Source organism: Somniosus microcephalus, chromosome 8 (genome assembly GCF_052327205.1).
Source record: "Somniosus microcephalus isolate GS21.2 chromosome 8, FLI_Smic_1.0, whole genome shotgun sequence".
Lineage (NCBI taxonomy): Eukaryota > Metazoa > Chordata > Chondrichthyes > Squaliformes > Somniosidae > Somniosus > Somniosus microcephalus.
In genome coordinates this window covers 53,356,967-53,369,600 of record NC_140994.1, presented here as the reverse complement: position 1 = coordinate 53,369,600, position 12,634 = coordinate 53,356,967, and the positions used below count along the sequence as shown (strand labels likewise).

Here is a 12,634-nt window from a genome sequence, read left to right as displayed (position 1 = left end):
AGGATCTCTGCTTCAACCATTTTCCATGGCAAAGCATTTCATGCTTTAATAAACTGGAGTAAAGAAATGTCTCCTTCCCGCTGATGATCCCTCATCAGTTACTCCCCAACTAGAAGAAAGTCTTTCCTGTCTGCCTATCAAAGCCCCTCAAGTTAAAAAAAACCTCCTTCTGTGCTACAGTGGAAATAGTCACAGTATCTAATGTCTCTTTATAATTTTCCATCCCTAGCAGCATCTTGGTAAACCTGTTTTTTTTTTTTGTTTTTTTTTAAAATGTGTTTATGGGATGTGGGCATCACTGGCAAGGTCAGCATTTATTGCCCATCCCCAATTGCCACTGAGAAGGTGGTGGTGAGCCGCCTTCTTGAACTCCTGCAGTCCGTGTGGTGAAGGTACTCTCAGTACTGTCAGGTAGGGAGTTCCAGGATTTTGATCTAGCGACAATATACTTCTAAGTCAGGATGGTGTGTGACTTGGTGGTGGTGGTGTTCCCATGCGCCTACTGCCCTTGTCCTTCTAGGTGGAAGAGGTCGCGGGTTTGGGAGGTACTGCCGAAGAAGCCTTGGCGAGTTGCTGCAGTGCATCTTGTAGATGGTACACACTGCAGCCATGGTACGCCGGTGGTACAGGGAGTGAATGTTTAAGGTGGTGGATGGGGTGCCAATCAAGCGGGCCGCTTTGTCCTAGATGGTGTCGAGCTTCTTGAGTATTGTTGAAGCTGCACTCATCCAGGCAAGTGCAGAGTATTCCGTCACACTCCTTACTTGCGCCTTGTAGATGGTGGAAAGGCTTTGGGAAGTCAGGAGGAGACACACTCACCGCAGAATACCTAGCCTCTGACCTGCTCTTGTTGCCACAGTTTGTGTGTGGCTGGTCCAATTAAGTTTCTGGTCAATGGTGACCCGCAGGATATTGATGTGGTGGATTCGGTGATGAAAATGCCATTGAATGTCAAGGGGGGGCAGTGGTTAGACTCTCGCTTGTTATATAGTCTATGACTTTAATGCTAAACTGCACACAGTACTTGAACTGCGACCTAACTGAAGATTTGCATTAATTTATTACTGCATTATTTCTGCACTCAATGCCCCTATTTCTAAAAAACAAAAATGATGGCCTATCAAATCTAGACTCACTTTTCAGGGAATTTTGTATTTAAATCCATAGCGCTCTGTTCACTCACCTTCTTTAGTATCCTTCCATTGAGGGTATAACCACATTTCTTATTTTTCAGCCCATAAATATATTACATCATACATCTCCACATATTAAAATGCATCTTCCATGTCTTTGCCCAACTAACTTGTCTATGCCTTTTGGAAGTCTTCCCAAACCCCCTACTTATCAAATTTCAAGACTGCACTTTTTCACTCCAATCCAAATTATCTTTAAAAATGCAAGACCAAACGTGGACCCCAGCACGGAGTGCTAAAGTACACCATTTCCAACACTTCTCATTCCAAGCAACACCCATTTACCCTTGCCTCTTGCTTCCAGTCAACCAACTTTCTACTCATACATGTCCTCTCGTTACAAAAGTTGAAGGCTATGGTACAAGCCTCAACACACTTTATCGAATACCTTCCGACTATTACACCACAGATCACAGAAACAAAGTTAACTAAAGACATGGAGAAAGGCGGCAGCAAAAATGTATCGCTTCGCAACAGGCAGAGATCTTACAAGAAGCTCCGAATATACACCCAGATAAACAGGATGTAGAAAGGAGTCTGAATGAGTTGTTTACATCAGGCAAAGCCTATTAGAAATTTCACGTTTGGCAAGCAACCCTTTGTGAAAGCGTGTCAGCTCGCCATCACAGGCTACAAGATGTCACAAAGATGAAAGAAAAAGAAAATGCCATTAGTGTGTACTGCCTGCAGACAGAATTGTATATTCACTATTTACAGGTTCAGAACAAAAAGGATAGAAGTTGTCAGCAGCTGCCATAGCTTCAATTTTAAAAATCCTAGAGCATTGGCTTAGCTAACATTCATAGAAAGGGATATTAGAAACAAGTTATAATGATGCAGGGCAGAGTCTTTATCCATCACTATTGCCATTCGATGTCAATGAACACAAAACATTTTCCAGAGCCCAGTGAATAATAAAGGGTTAAAAAGAATGGTATTGAAAAAGTTAGCATGCATTAAATTCTTACAAAGTGAATTATCTTGTATGGCAAAAGTATCGTGCTATCTGACATTAAGACACTGAACAGATGTTTTCTACGCAACATAATCAAAACCTATTTAGAGGTTATTCTAAATATAGACATGGTATTTTAAAGGCTATTCCTGAGGCTGCATCCTTCACAAAACATGGAATTGACCACTGCAATGTGGCTGCAAAGCACAAACGTAACCCATGTGGTAACAGAAGTAAACCATTTAAGTTACATTAGTTTAAAACTCAAGGCATCCATTAGGAATTATTTTCAGCTAAAACTCTTAAAAGACCATCACAAGTTCCACGAACAGCTTCAGTTTTAATTTTGGGAACCACCATTAAATACTGTTCTGTTTCAAATTCATGGAATTTAAGCCTATACAAACCTAAAACCAAGTAACTATTTTAGATAGATATATATATATATAACAGGCACCTAAATATCCAGAAATCTCTCTTAACCGGCAAAATTCAGGAGTAGGTTCAGGTAAGTTTTACTATATTAGTGGCCGTGTAACCGGGGTTCCTGCACCTGTGGCCGTGCAACGGGGACTCCTGCACAAGTGCCCTGTAACCGGGGCTCCTGCACCTGTAGCCGTGTACGGGGCTCTCGTACCTTGGCAAGTATACCTCTATAATCCGGACTTTTTGATCAACCGGCACCACGCCGGTCCCATCGGTGCCGGATAAAAGAGTTTCTTAACCAAAAAAACAGAAAATTTGAGACACAAGGTCAGCAACATTTAATGTACAAAATACAAGTCTTCATTTTAGTTGACATTTAAGGCATTGTTTATTTTAAGCAACATTTTGAATATTACATTAGTCACTAACCAGCATAAAAGACTGAAGTGAACAGTTGCAATGCATTAAAGCACTTAGTACTGGATTGAATTCAGCAAGTTATTCAGGGCAAGCGAACCACACCAGAGTCTAAATTCATAGAAAACTGTATGAAATGCAACAGTGACTATCTTTTACTTGGTCAAATTAATTTTAATTGTACATTAAGGAGTCAGAAATCCACATCACATGCCATCTTCTTACAAGCTGCAAATATACTGCATCATTTCAAGAGGGTTAATTTTATAAAAATGGCTGAAAATTTGGAAAAAAGCAATTGGGCAAGGCCATTAGGCAGGGAAATTAATGCCGAGGAAGAATGGGTAGTCTTTAAAATAATTTTAAAGTGAAAAGCCATTATCCATGTCCCAAGCCTTTGGGGGGGGGGGGGGGGGGGGGGGGGTGGAGGAAGAAAGGAAAAGAGAAAGCACATGGAACTAAACAAACCAAAATGGCTAACTAGATATATGCAAGGACAAAAATATAGACTTAAAAACACTAAGATTAAAAGGAATATAATTCAAAGGATAGTCAAATACCGTGTGCAATTAGAGGAGGAGAAGATTAATGGAGAAGATAGACAATTGTGGTAGCAATGACAAAAGCTTTTCCAGCTACGATAGGTACCAGAGGACCATTAAAGATTGTATAATGCCATTTAAAGACACCTTAAAGCAGACTGAAATGGACTCCAGGTATGGCAGTGGGGTTAAATGATTACTGCGCATCAGTCTTCAATCCTGTGGACATTGCTTAACGACCAGTTATGGGTTGCATTGTAGATAAGAATATTGTAAATAGTAAAAGAGCTACATTTTAGACAGAATAAGGAACCATGAAGTAGATCAGGCTGCTAGGCCAGACAACAGCCACCTGAACGGGATTTTAAAAAAAAAATGGGACATGTGCTTTGCAAACCCCTTACCCACATTAACAGTTCGCTAGACTCTGGGATTGTTCCCTTGGATAGGAAGGATGCTCATCTAGTTCCGATTTTCAAAAAAGGGCAACAAGTCAGATTCAGGGAACTATTGGCCCATTAGTTGGACGTCTGTTATAGGCAAGATGTTTGAAGGGATCATGAGATGCTCTTTATGATCAACTGGATAGAGAAGGGGCCCGATGCACTCAACACAGCTTCTGAAAAAGGCTGCATCATCATACTAATTTGCTAGAATTTTTTGAAGCAGTTACTCAGATGGTGGATGAGGAAATTTCATAAAGCCTTTGATAAAGTATCTCACAATAGGTTACTATACAAGACAGAATCTTCTGGAATCAGTGGGAAGTTAAACGGATTAAGAATTAGCTGCATTCCCATAAGCAGGAACTTATTAATGCTTGGGAGACCAGTTACCAGTGGTGTCCCACAGGGATCAATGCTAATAAAAATCAATGGCCCTATTTTCATAAAAGACCTAGATAGGAGTTGGGGAATGGTCCACAAGTTGGCAGATGACACAAAAGTGTGCACCAGTGTTGGGGAACAAATTTCTGCAAGCAGATTTAGATTCGCTGAATGGGCCAAACTCTGGTACAGGTAGACTATTCTTTATCCGCACTTCCGAAAACAGAAAACCTCTAAAAACCGAAAGTTTTTTCGTGGAGCGTAAGTCGTGCGCACGACATGACCAGAGTGGCGCCAAACATGACGGGAGTGGTCCGGGAGCTCTGCCTTTCCCTGTGAGCAGGGCAGAGGGTCACAGAGTTCCCTCCTGGGTAGGAGATTGCAGGCCGAGCCAGGCAGTGTGAAGGGAGGTACCGGGAGTGTGAACCCAACAATACAGCGGCCCGTCTGATAAGTCTTTTCTTCCCCCCCCCCCCCCCACCGGGCGACCTGATTTGCGGGCCAGCTTAGTGTAGGAGTCAGCCGATATCCGGCTTTCCCCACAACTGGCGGCGGCAGTCGAGCCCCAAACCCCTGCTAAGTCAAGGAATTCAGATACGGAGCAGGGGGAGCCGGAAACCTCGATCTAACGGCAGAAATCAGCAGCCGTTTTGTAGGTTTTTATTCTTCCCCTAGCATTTTTTTTTATAAAAACAGTCAGGCTGTGGAAAGAGTCTCTGTAGCTTAGCAACAGCTTCAGAGATGCTTCCATGGCAGGGCCAGAGTGTTTACAAGCTGTTGCTAAGCAACAGTGTTTGTTGTCAGATACGGAGATGAAAACCTTCGGAAATCCGAAAACCGAAACACAGCTGGTCCCAAGGTTTTCAGATAAAGGATAGTCTACCTGTAGATGTTAATTAACTGAGAGAAGTGCAGTGTTTTTGAGCAGGATTAACACCAAGTATGCTTACAGTTTACATGCAACAGCATTGAAATTGGTTGAGAAAAAAAAAAGGATCTTGGCATTATAGTTCAGATTTTTTAAATTTAAAAAATATTCATGACCAATGCCAAGAAGCTATAGCTAAAGCAAATAGGCCCATTATTGCAACCTATTCCAATATAAAACAGAGCACACCATTTTGTCCTGTACATGACCTTGGTTAGACCACATTTAGAATACTGCATCTAGGTTTGGTCCCCTCATATGAATGAATGACAGACAGCTTTGGAAAAGGTTCAGGAGGAGAACCACAAGAACGATTCCCAGCCTAAACAGCCTCATTCACTCACATAGGCTTAAAAAGTTAGGTCTATTCACTTTACAGATGCATAGACTGGAGTGATTTGATAAACGTATATAAAAAAAAATTAAAGGACTAGATTGTGTACTTATTGATAAATTATTTCAATAGATTGGGGGGGGGGGGGGGGTGGAAAGAGAAAGAGAAGGAAGACATGGAGTAGGTCAGGTTAGATGTTTGGTGTGTGTCCCAACCTCCCCACCCCCCTCTTCCCCACCCCCAAAAATCCCACAGGATAGTAGACCTATGGAACAAGTTGCCGGCTCGTGTGGGGATTGATGACTCACTGCATACCTTAAGAGAGCTGTACCAGTTCCTGGCTGGGGCGGAAATCACATTTTATAAAAGATAAGTGAAATAACAGGCAATAAGCATGGTCAATGTTGTCTCCTGGACTTGTTCTAATCATCCAAGGAATAATTTTTTCCCCAGATATCCCCCCACCCCACCAATTGACCTTGGGTTTTAATTTTTTTTTGCCTCCCCAGGTGATCATATGACTGCTGGTGGGTAGGTGGTATCTAATCATGATATTTTACACATCATGACTGTGGGGGGTAGGCTTGATAGACCAAAGGGTCTTTTGCGATCGTAATCTTCCTACGTGTTGTATGACTTGATGCTCTTAGCCAGAAACATGCTGTACTACAATTCTCTCCATACTGTTCAATCTGCAGACATGGTTTACTTGATTTAGTTACACAGGGAACAATTCCCCTTAATATTGGAGACAACAGTCCAGCTTCTGAAATATTTAATCATACATTAAAAACAATTATTCACTAGTACACACAATAAAATTCGAGAGCGTTCTGTTTTAATATCACTCACCTGCTGCTGCGGCTCAGTTAAGTTTCATATTGTGAAAGAAGAGATCGGATTTCAGGCGTCAGGTGATCAGCTGCCTTGGCAGCTTCTGTAATCGCCCTACGGTATACTCCTTTTTTCTTTCTGTTAAACCTCAACTTAAAATACTCCAAAAATGGGGAGATTTTTGATACAGAAAGTAGCGATGTTGTAGGTGATCCAAACCAAGACACTCTGGCTTCCTGCCACAGTGGAGCCCCATTTTCCTTCTTGTTAATACTAATGCTGAGAATGCGTGCAGGCCACCAGGGGAAGCCATGAATTTTCCCCCATACTATATCTCCGACAGATATAGTCCTGCCTTCAGCCGTTACACATTTTGTGACAGTTTTGGTATGAAGTCTCACAGTTAAGGGTGGCACAGTCTTTTCTTCTTTGGAAGAAGATGACACAGATGCATCATCTCCAGGTGCAAAATCACATATTTCTGGTGAAGTCATCTCTGAACCAGAAGACTTTGATTCATCTAGACTATCGTTACTACAGACTGATAAACTTGATGAATCTGCTCTTTTTTTCCTGTAACTTAAATAAACAGTCAGATCATCTTGATCCTTGTTTCGACGACTCCTTTTGTACCTCCATTGGTCCTCCTCTCCAGAACTCCCTGATGTCTCTACTGAACTCTTTCCTGTAGATTCTTCAGAATGAAGTGTACCACTATCGGATCTCCTTGTAGGTTGCACATCACTATTTACATTATCTACAAGCTCAGCCTTATAAATTGCAACACTGTCCCCATTACTGAGCCGATGAGGTTTTAATCGAATTCTAGGTGGTGGGATGTCTGCACTGGAATGCAAAGGCCTAGTCAGTTTTAGCTTTGGAATGGTTCCAGGTGGACTAGAGAATGACTTTTCTGGAAGAACCTCCATCTCCTCACAATTTGTATTCTTGTCCTGGTCCACACTTTCATTTTGCATTAACCGTTTCGGACAAAAGGGCTCAATTGAGCCATGTACCCGTGAGGGAATTTTCACAACCTTCCCTTTACCTTGAGGAGTGCTATATGATATTTTTATCACTGGGCTTCGATGCACCAGCTCACCAGAAAATTTATCATCTTTCTTTTCCTTTTTTATTTTCCTATTTTCACAGCATATTACCTCAGGTTTTCTCTTTTCATTTTCCTCCATGCTAGTCTTTTTCTCATTTTTACTGTGGTGTCTATCGTCATCATCGTCCTCCTCTTCCTCCCGATTTAGTGTGTTTTTGCATTTTTCACAAAGTACCTGCCTAGGCCGCAATCTAATGGTGCTCATTATAAGCTTACCAGGATCGCGATTCTTTGACAGACGTCTTTTTGTACGCTTGATTGTCCGAGGGGGTGGCTGGGGAACCCATTGATTGTAAGTCTGTCTCAATACTAAAGGTTGTGGTAGAGGTACACCTTCGCAATAAGGTGGAAAACAAGGCACAGTTTCTGGTAATGGCTGAAGAGGTGAAACTTGTTCTCTGCCTGGCATCTTGGGAAGTTGCAGGTTGCAGGACTGCGACTCAGTTTGACAGACTGACTGTTGTTTACCAGGAAGGACTTCACTGGCGCATGACTCTGCAGGAAACTCATCTTGCTTGGGAAACTGGTTTGGTAGAAAACCATATAAACCAGACCTGGCAGATACAAGTATCCAAGAAACAACAAAAAAAATTAAAAGCCAACCAGACTCTGAACATAAAACACACAGATTATGTATTGCATCACTTACATTAATACTGCAAAATCTAAATAAAAAAAAAGTTATTCAAAAATAACCCAGAAGCAGAACACAATGGTTTCTTAAACTTCTCTACAACATTCTATTTCCTGCAAACGTTTGGGGGGGAAGCTGAACTGAACACGCATCAGATCACATTTGCAAGTACAGTATTTCAAAATCCTGTTAGTGACAAAGTAAAAAAAACAAATTTACAACATGTTACTTTGACTACCATTAAAATTTGAAGTTGCAATTTAAAAGATTAACCACAGCATATTTCAGACAGTTTACTGATTCTTACTCTAAGCAATGTCAAAATTATTATTATTATTTTTTTTTTTTTTTAAATTGTGTAAATAATAACTGCCTAGAAGTGATCCAAGTCATGGTTTGCAGTCAGAATAAGCCAGTAATTATAAATTGGTAGGCTTATGTTGGGGAGGGGGGGGGGGGGGGGGGGGGGGGGGGAGAGATCTCAAGTGATAGTGGGGTAAATTCCTAATCTGAAAAAAGGAACTTGAGAAACTCCACCAGTTTCTCCTCTCACCCACAAAAGTTATGTATCCGGCACAAATTCAAATTGAAGAATGCCTTACAAAATAATCCCGCCAGCTTCCGCCTGCCTGTACCAAAATCACCGATAGGGATGGTTTAAATGTAGGGGAGGGAAGGTTTAATGTAAGGGGGGGGGGGGGGGGGGTAAGAAAGAGGAAGGAGACATCTCACCCAAGTGACCACTATACATATGCAAATCTCAGAGGGGGGAGGGGGGGGGGGGGAAAAAGGGAGGAAAGAGAGTAGCTTCACAGCCAAGCAACTGTCATCGCTGGACAATTCTCACATGGATCCCCAATATCAATCAGGAGTGGAAACCTGTTTGTTTTAATGCCGAACAATTTGTTTCCCTATTGCCACCCTAGTCAACGTCAGCCCTGCGCAAATTGAGATTGAACCTAGGGCACGCATTTCATGTTAATGGAGTGGACTCACCAGGGAAAAGGATTGCAATTGTACTGCAGCTGCTCCACAGTAATTACATTTTTAGGTTTGATTTTGTTGTGGATTTTTTCTTGCCCTCACAAATATTTCTTGTTCTAAAGAGGGGAGGATGTGGAAGGGGAAACAAAAAAGGCCAGAGAAAAACCTATAAACCATTTAATACTGTGAAGCAGAATGCAAAAGATAATTCTTGGTCACGCTCCTGCCACCCACCCCCCCACCCCAAAAGGGGTCAAAAAAAAATAGGGCAAGTACATATTGTGCCTTGTACTTACTCAATACTAAAAGTCCCCTTCAAGTACAACTTGAGCAGAATAAAACCATATAATTTAATATCAGAGAACCATTTGTACTGTACAGGGGAGCTGAAGATAAACAGGTGAAGTCCTTCGTACAATTTTTGTGCTTGATTTCCCTGAACTATACAGGCAGAGTCCACTATTGCTATCTAAAGCTGGAGTTATTATTTTTGTGTTTACTCCTTTGCAGCTTTTTCTTAAAAATGCACTGGCTACAAAAACATAGCCAAAAAACTCTCAATTACCACAGACAATGAAGGGTGCAACAGGATGTCAGCACATCTTGTGAGCATCCCAATCAGGCTTGGCTATCTTTAATCAAGTTGGAACATGCAGTAGCCAACTAGTCAGAATAAAACACCCATTATGTTTATGCTATAATAAAAAGAAACAGATTTTACATATGGAGCACTTTATCTGGTCATATCCACTGTAATGTTCGGTTAGGGAAATGTATGTGAAAGACACAAATTGACATTCAAAACATCCCAATCTAAAAAAAATATAAAATTTGAATGCTAGGTTTATAAAATATTACCAGTTAACCAGGTACCTCTTCTGCCTAGTGAAAATGCACCAATTACACATGGATTTTTAATCAATTTTATTAAGGAAGGGTGGGGTCTACATACTGCATGTGGCAATGTAAATTCTTATACAATTACTGTATTCTGATAACTTTTTTTTACAAATGAATTCTAACAAAATGTTGCTGCAAACTTAAAATAATGGTGTCAATCAATAGGAAAACCAAGATCATATAGCAGGTACACTTAACAGTTTAGGACATTGCTTAATTTCTACAGTTGTTTACTGTGCAAAGATGCAGAGCACTGTTTTGAAAGGTGTGTTGGAGAAAGTGCATTGAATTATAAACTAGAGGACAGCAATTCTTTAAATTTTGCTTGTCTGGATGACATTTCTAAAATATATGATTCAAATCAACAAGAGTGCCAATAATATAATGGCTATATGGAATGGTGATACTGGATGCCATAAAAGTAGTTCCATGTGGTTATAAACTAAATAGCACTCACGGATTAAAATGTTAATTTCCCCAATTTTACAAGGAGGGTCAGAACCGAGAGTGTGTTTGATCTAACGCCAATTACTCATCTCCCTTGTGTTGAAGGCCTCGTCCTCATAGTTTAGCGTGGGTGACTCCCAGCTGGCTGCCAACTCAGGTTGTTTATAATGTGCGTTAACGAGGGCAGTGGGGGGGGGGGGGGGGGGGGGGAAAGAGAGGACTTACTTCTTGGCCATGTCTATCAGGATCCCGGTGAAGCTGCTCCCTCCGAAGTTGGTGGACACCACCAAGGTGCCGCTGACGACGTGTTCCACAGTGACGGAGAGCTGGGCGCCGGCTCGGAGCCCCGCTGCGGCTCCGGGCTCGGGGATGAGCGCCGCCATGTTGCTGGCGGGGCAACGCCGGGGTGCGGGGCGGAGTGGGGGAGGGGATGGAGGGGGCAGGGAGACGCTGCGGGAAGCGGCAGCGGCGGGAGCGAGCGCTGCTCCGTGCCCGCGCCTCGCCCTTCACCTGTCAATCAAAGGCTGGCTCAGTCACACGGCCCGGAGCGGAGCGCAGCACGGGCGGTAGACGCATGCGTCCCATCGCCGATCCCGGAGCTCGAGACACAAACAACTGCACAATCACCAGTGCAGCATGGACCATCGGCTGGAGAAGACTCCCATTAAAAAAAGAGCACCGCTCCTTCCTGCAAAGAAACCAGAAAAGGCACAAGTTACAACACAATATAGCGTTCATTTAATATCACACAACTGTTTTGCAATTAAAAAAACCCCACCACTTTCTAGTGTGTTTTTCCTCTTTCTCCCCCCATACAATGGAGGAGAGATTAAACGCATCTGATCCACTTCCTTAGGATGTTCATTCCAATTTACACCATTAAAAATATATAATCCTCATTCAAGCAGAATTGTTTAGATGAAATTAGAGAGACGCTTAATTAGGATTCAGCGGTGTTCATTATTTTCATTATGGAAATCATATGCATTGCACTTCTGAACAGCTGCTGGCGTTTGACTATTTAAGCAGAGAGCTTTCAATTATGGATTATAACCAATTAGTGTTCCAAGATCTTCAATAAATACTGTAAAATATCTCGACGTCAGCAAAAATGTGGTTATTGCATAGGTCACAGGCCTATTGAATACTGCAAACGGTTAAACAATCGTGCATAGTCAACTACCAACATGATTTTAAAGTACCCATGTAGATTTTTTAGAAATAAATTGTGCAAGAAAGTACAATGCTAACATGTATTTTCTAACTCGTCCTATAGGGATAGGCTTAAATTACTCAATTGTTTTAGAATATAAGTGAATAAATCCATACTGTTGGCCTACGAAGCATAAACCAAGTCATTGCAATTAACAAGAAACTTTAAACTGGTCATTCTGAGACTGAGATATATGTACCTTTAACAAATCAGAAAGAGGAAATACAAGAGATTTTACTTTGAAACAACACATTAGAACACATCTAAAAGCACCTTCCCGTAAAAAGAGCAATAAATAATACCTGAGAATGCACCGACTGAACACTACACGTAGACGGTTTCCTGAAGATACACCATTTGAAGTCTTTAAAGCTTCCAGCACCAAACGCCCCACAGTGGCCTAATGAGCAAGATGACTAATAAGGCGATGCAAACGATGTATTGCGGAAGCACTAGACAGCGTCCTCTTGTGGCTTTATTACATGTCACTCATAATTGTCAGCCATGATGCCACCAGCAGATTTTGCTCACTTTGCAAGCGAGTTAATTTACCATTGCCAGCGTTGTTGTTTTGATAATTCTTTGCCAAGAAAAATATTCTTAAACTTCCAAACGTTCCAAAGAGATAAAAAAGCAAAGCTAAACTGAAATAACAACAGAAAATGCTGGAAAAACTCAGCAGGTCAGGCAACATCCGTGGAGAGAAATTTGAGTTGACGTTTCGGGTCGAACCCTTCTTCAAAACTGGAAAGAAAAGAAAATAGATCGAAGGCAGGGCTGCGATCGGACAAAAGAATTAAAAGAAACAAAAGAAGTAAAAGAGACAATGAAAGGTATTCGAAGCTAGACGAGATGGTAATAGGCTGAGATTAGGTGTGAAGTGTACTGG

General features: G+C 41.6%; 1 protein-coding gene across 5 annotated transcripts in view; it reads right to left on the bottom strand.

Moving 5' to 3' along the window:
- The window catches only part of pwwp2b (PWWP domain containing 2B), a 43,890-nt gene extending 31,691 nt beyond the window's left edge, over positions 1-12,199 (bottom strand). For 3 of the 5 annotated variants that reach the window (XM_085994733.1, XM_085994735.1, XM_085994736.1), the window contains exons 1-3: positions 12,048-12,199; positions 10,758-11,220; positions 6,475-8,121 (exon numbers count right to left, since the gene is read on the bottom strand). In XM_085994733.1, coding sequence (XP_085850859.1) covers positions 6,492-8,121; positions 10,758-10,915 — 1,788 coding nt within the window. In that variant the 5' untranslated portion in view covers positions 10,916-11,220; positions 12,048-12,199 and the 3' untranslated portion in view covers positions 6,475-6,491. Of the gene's footprint in view, positions 1-2,785; positions 2,868-6,474; positions 8,122-10,757; positions 11,221-11,310; positions 11,642-12,047 lie in introns of those variants that run through there. The other 2 variants (XR_015079224.1, XM_085994737.1) reach the window with 2 other exon arrangements.
- Between the last annotated feature and the right edge of the window lie 435 nt (positions 12,200-12,634).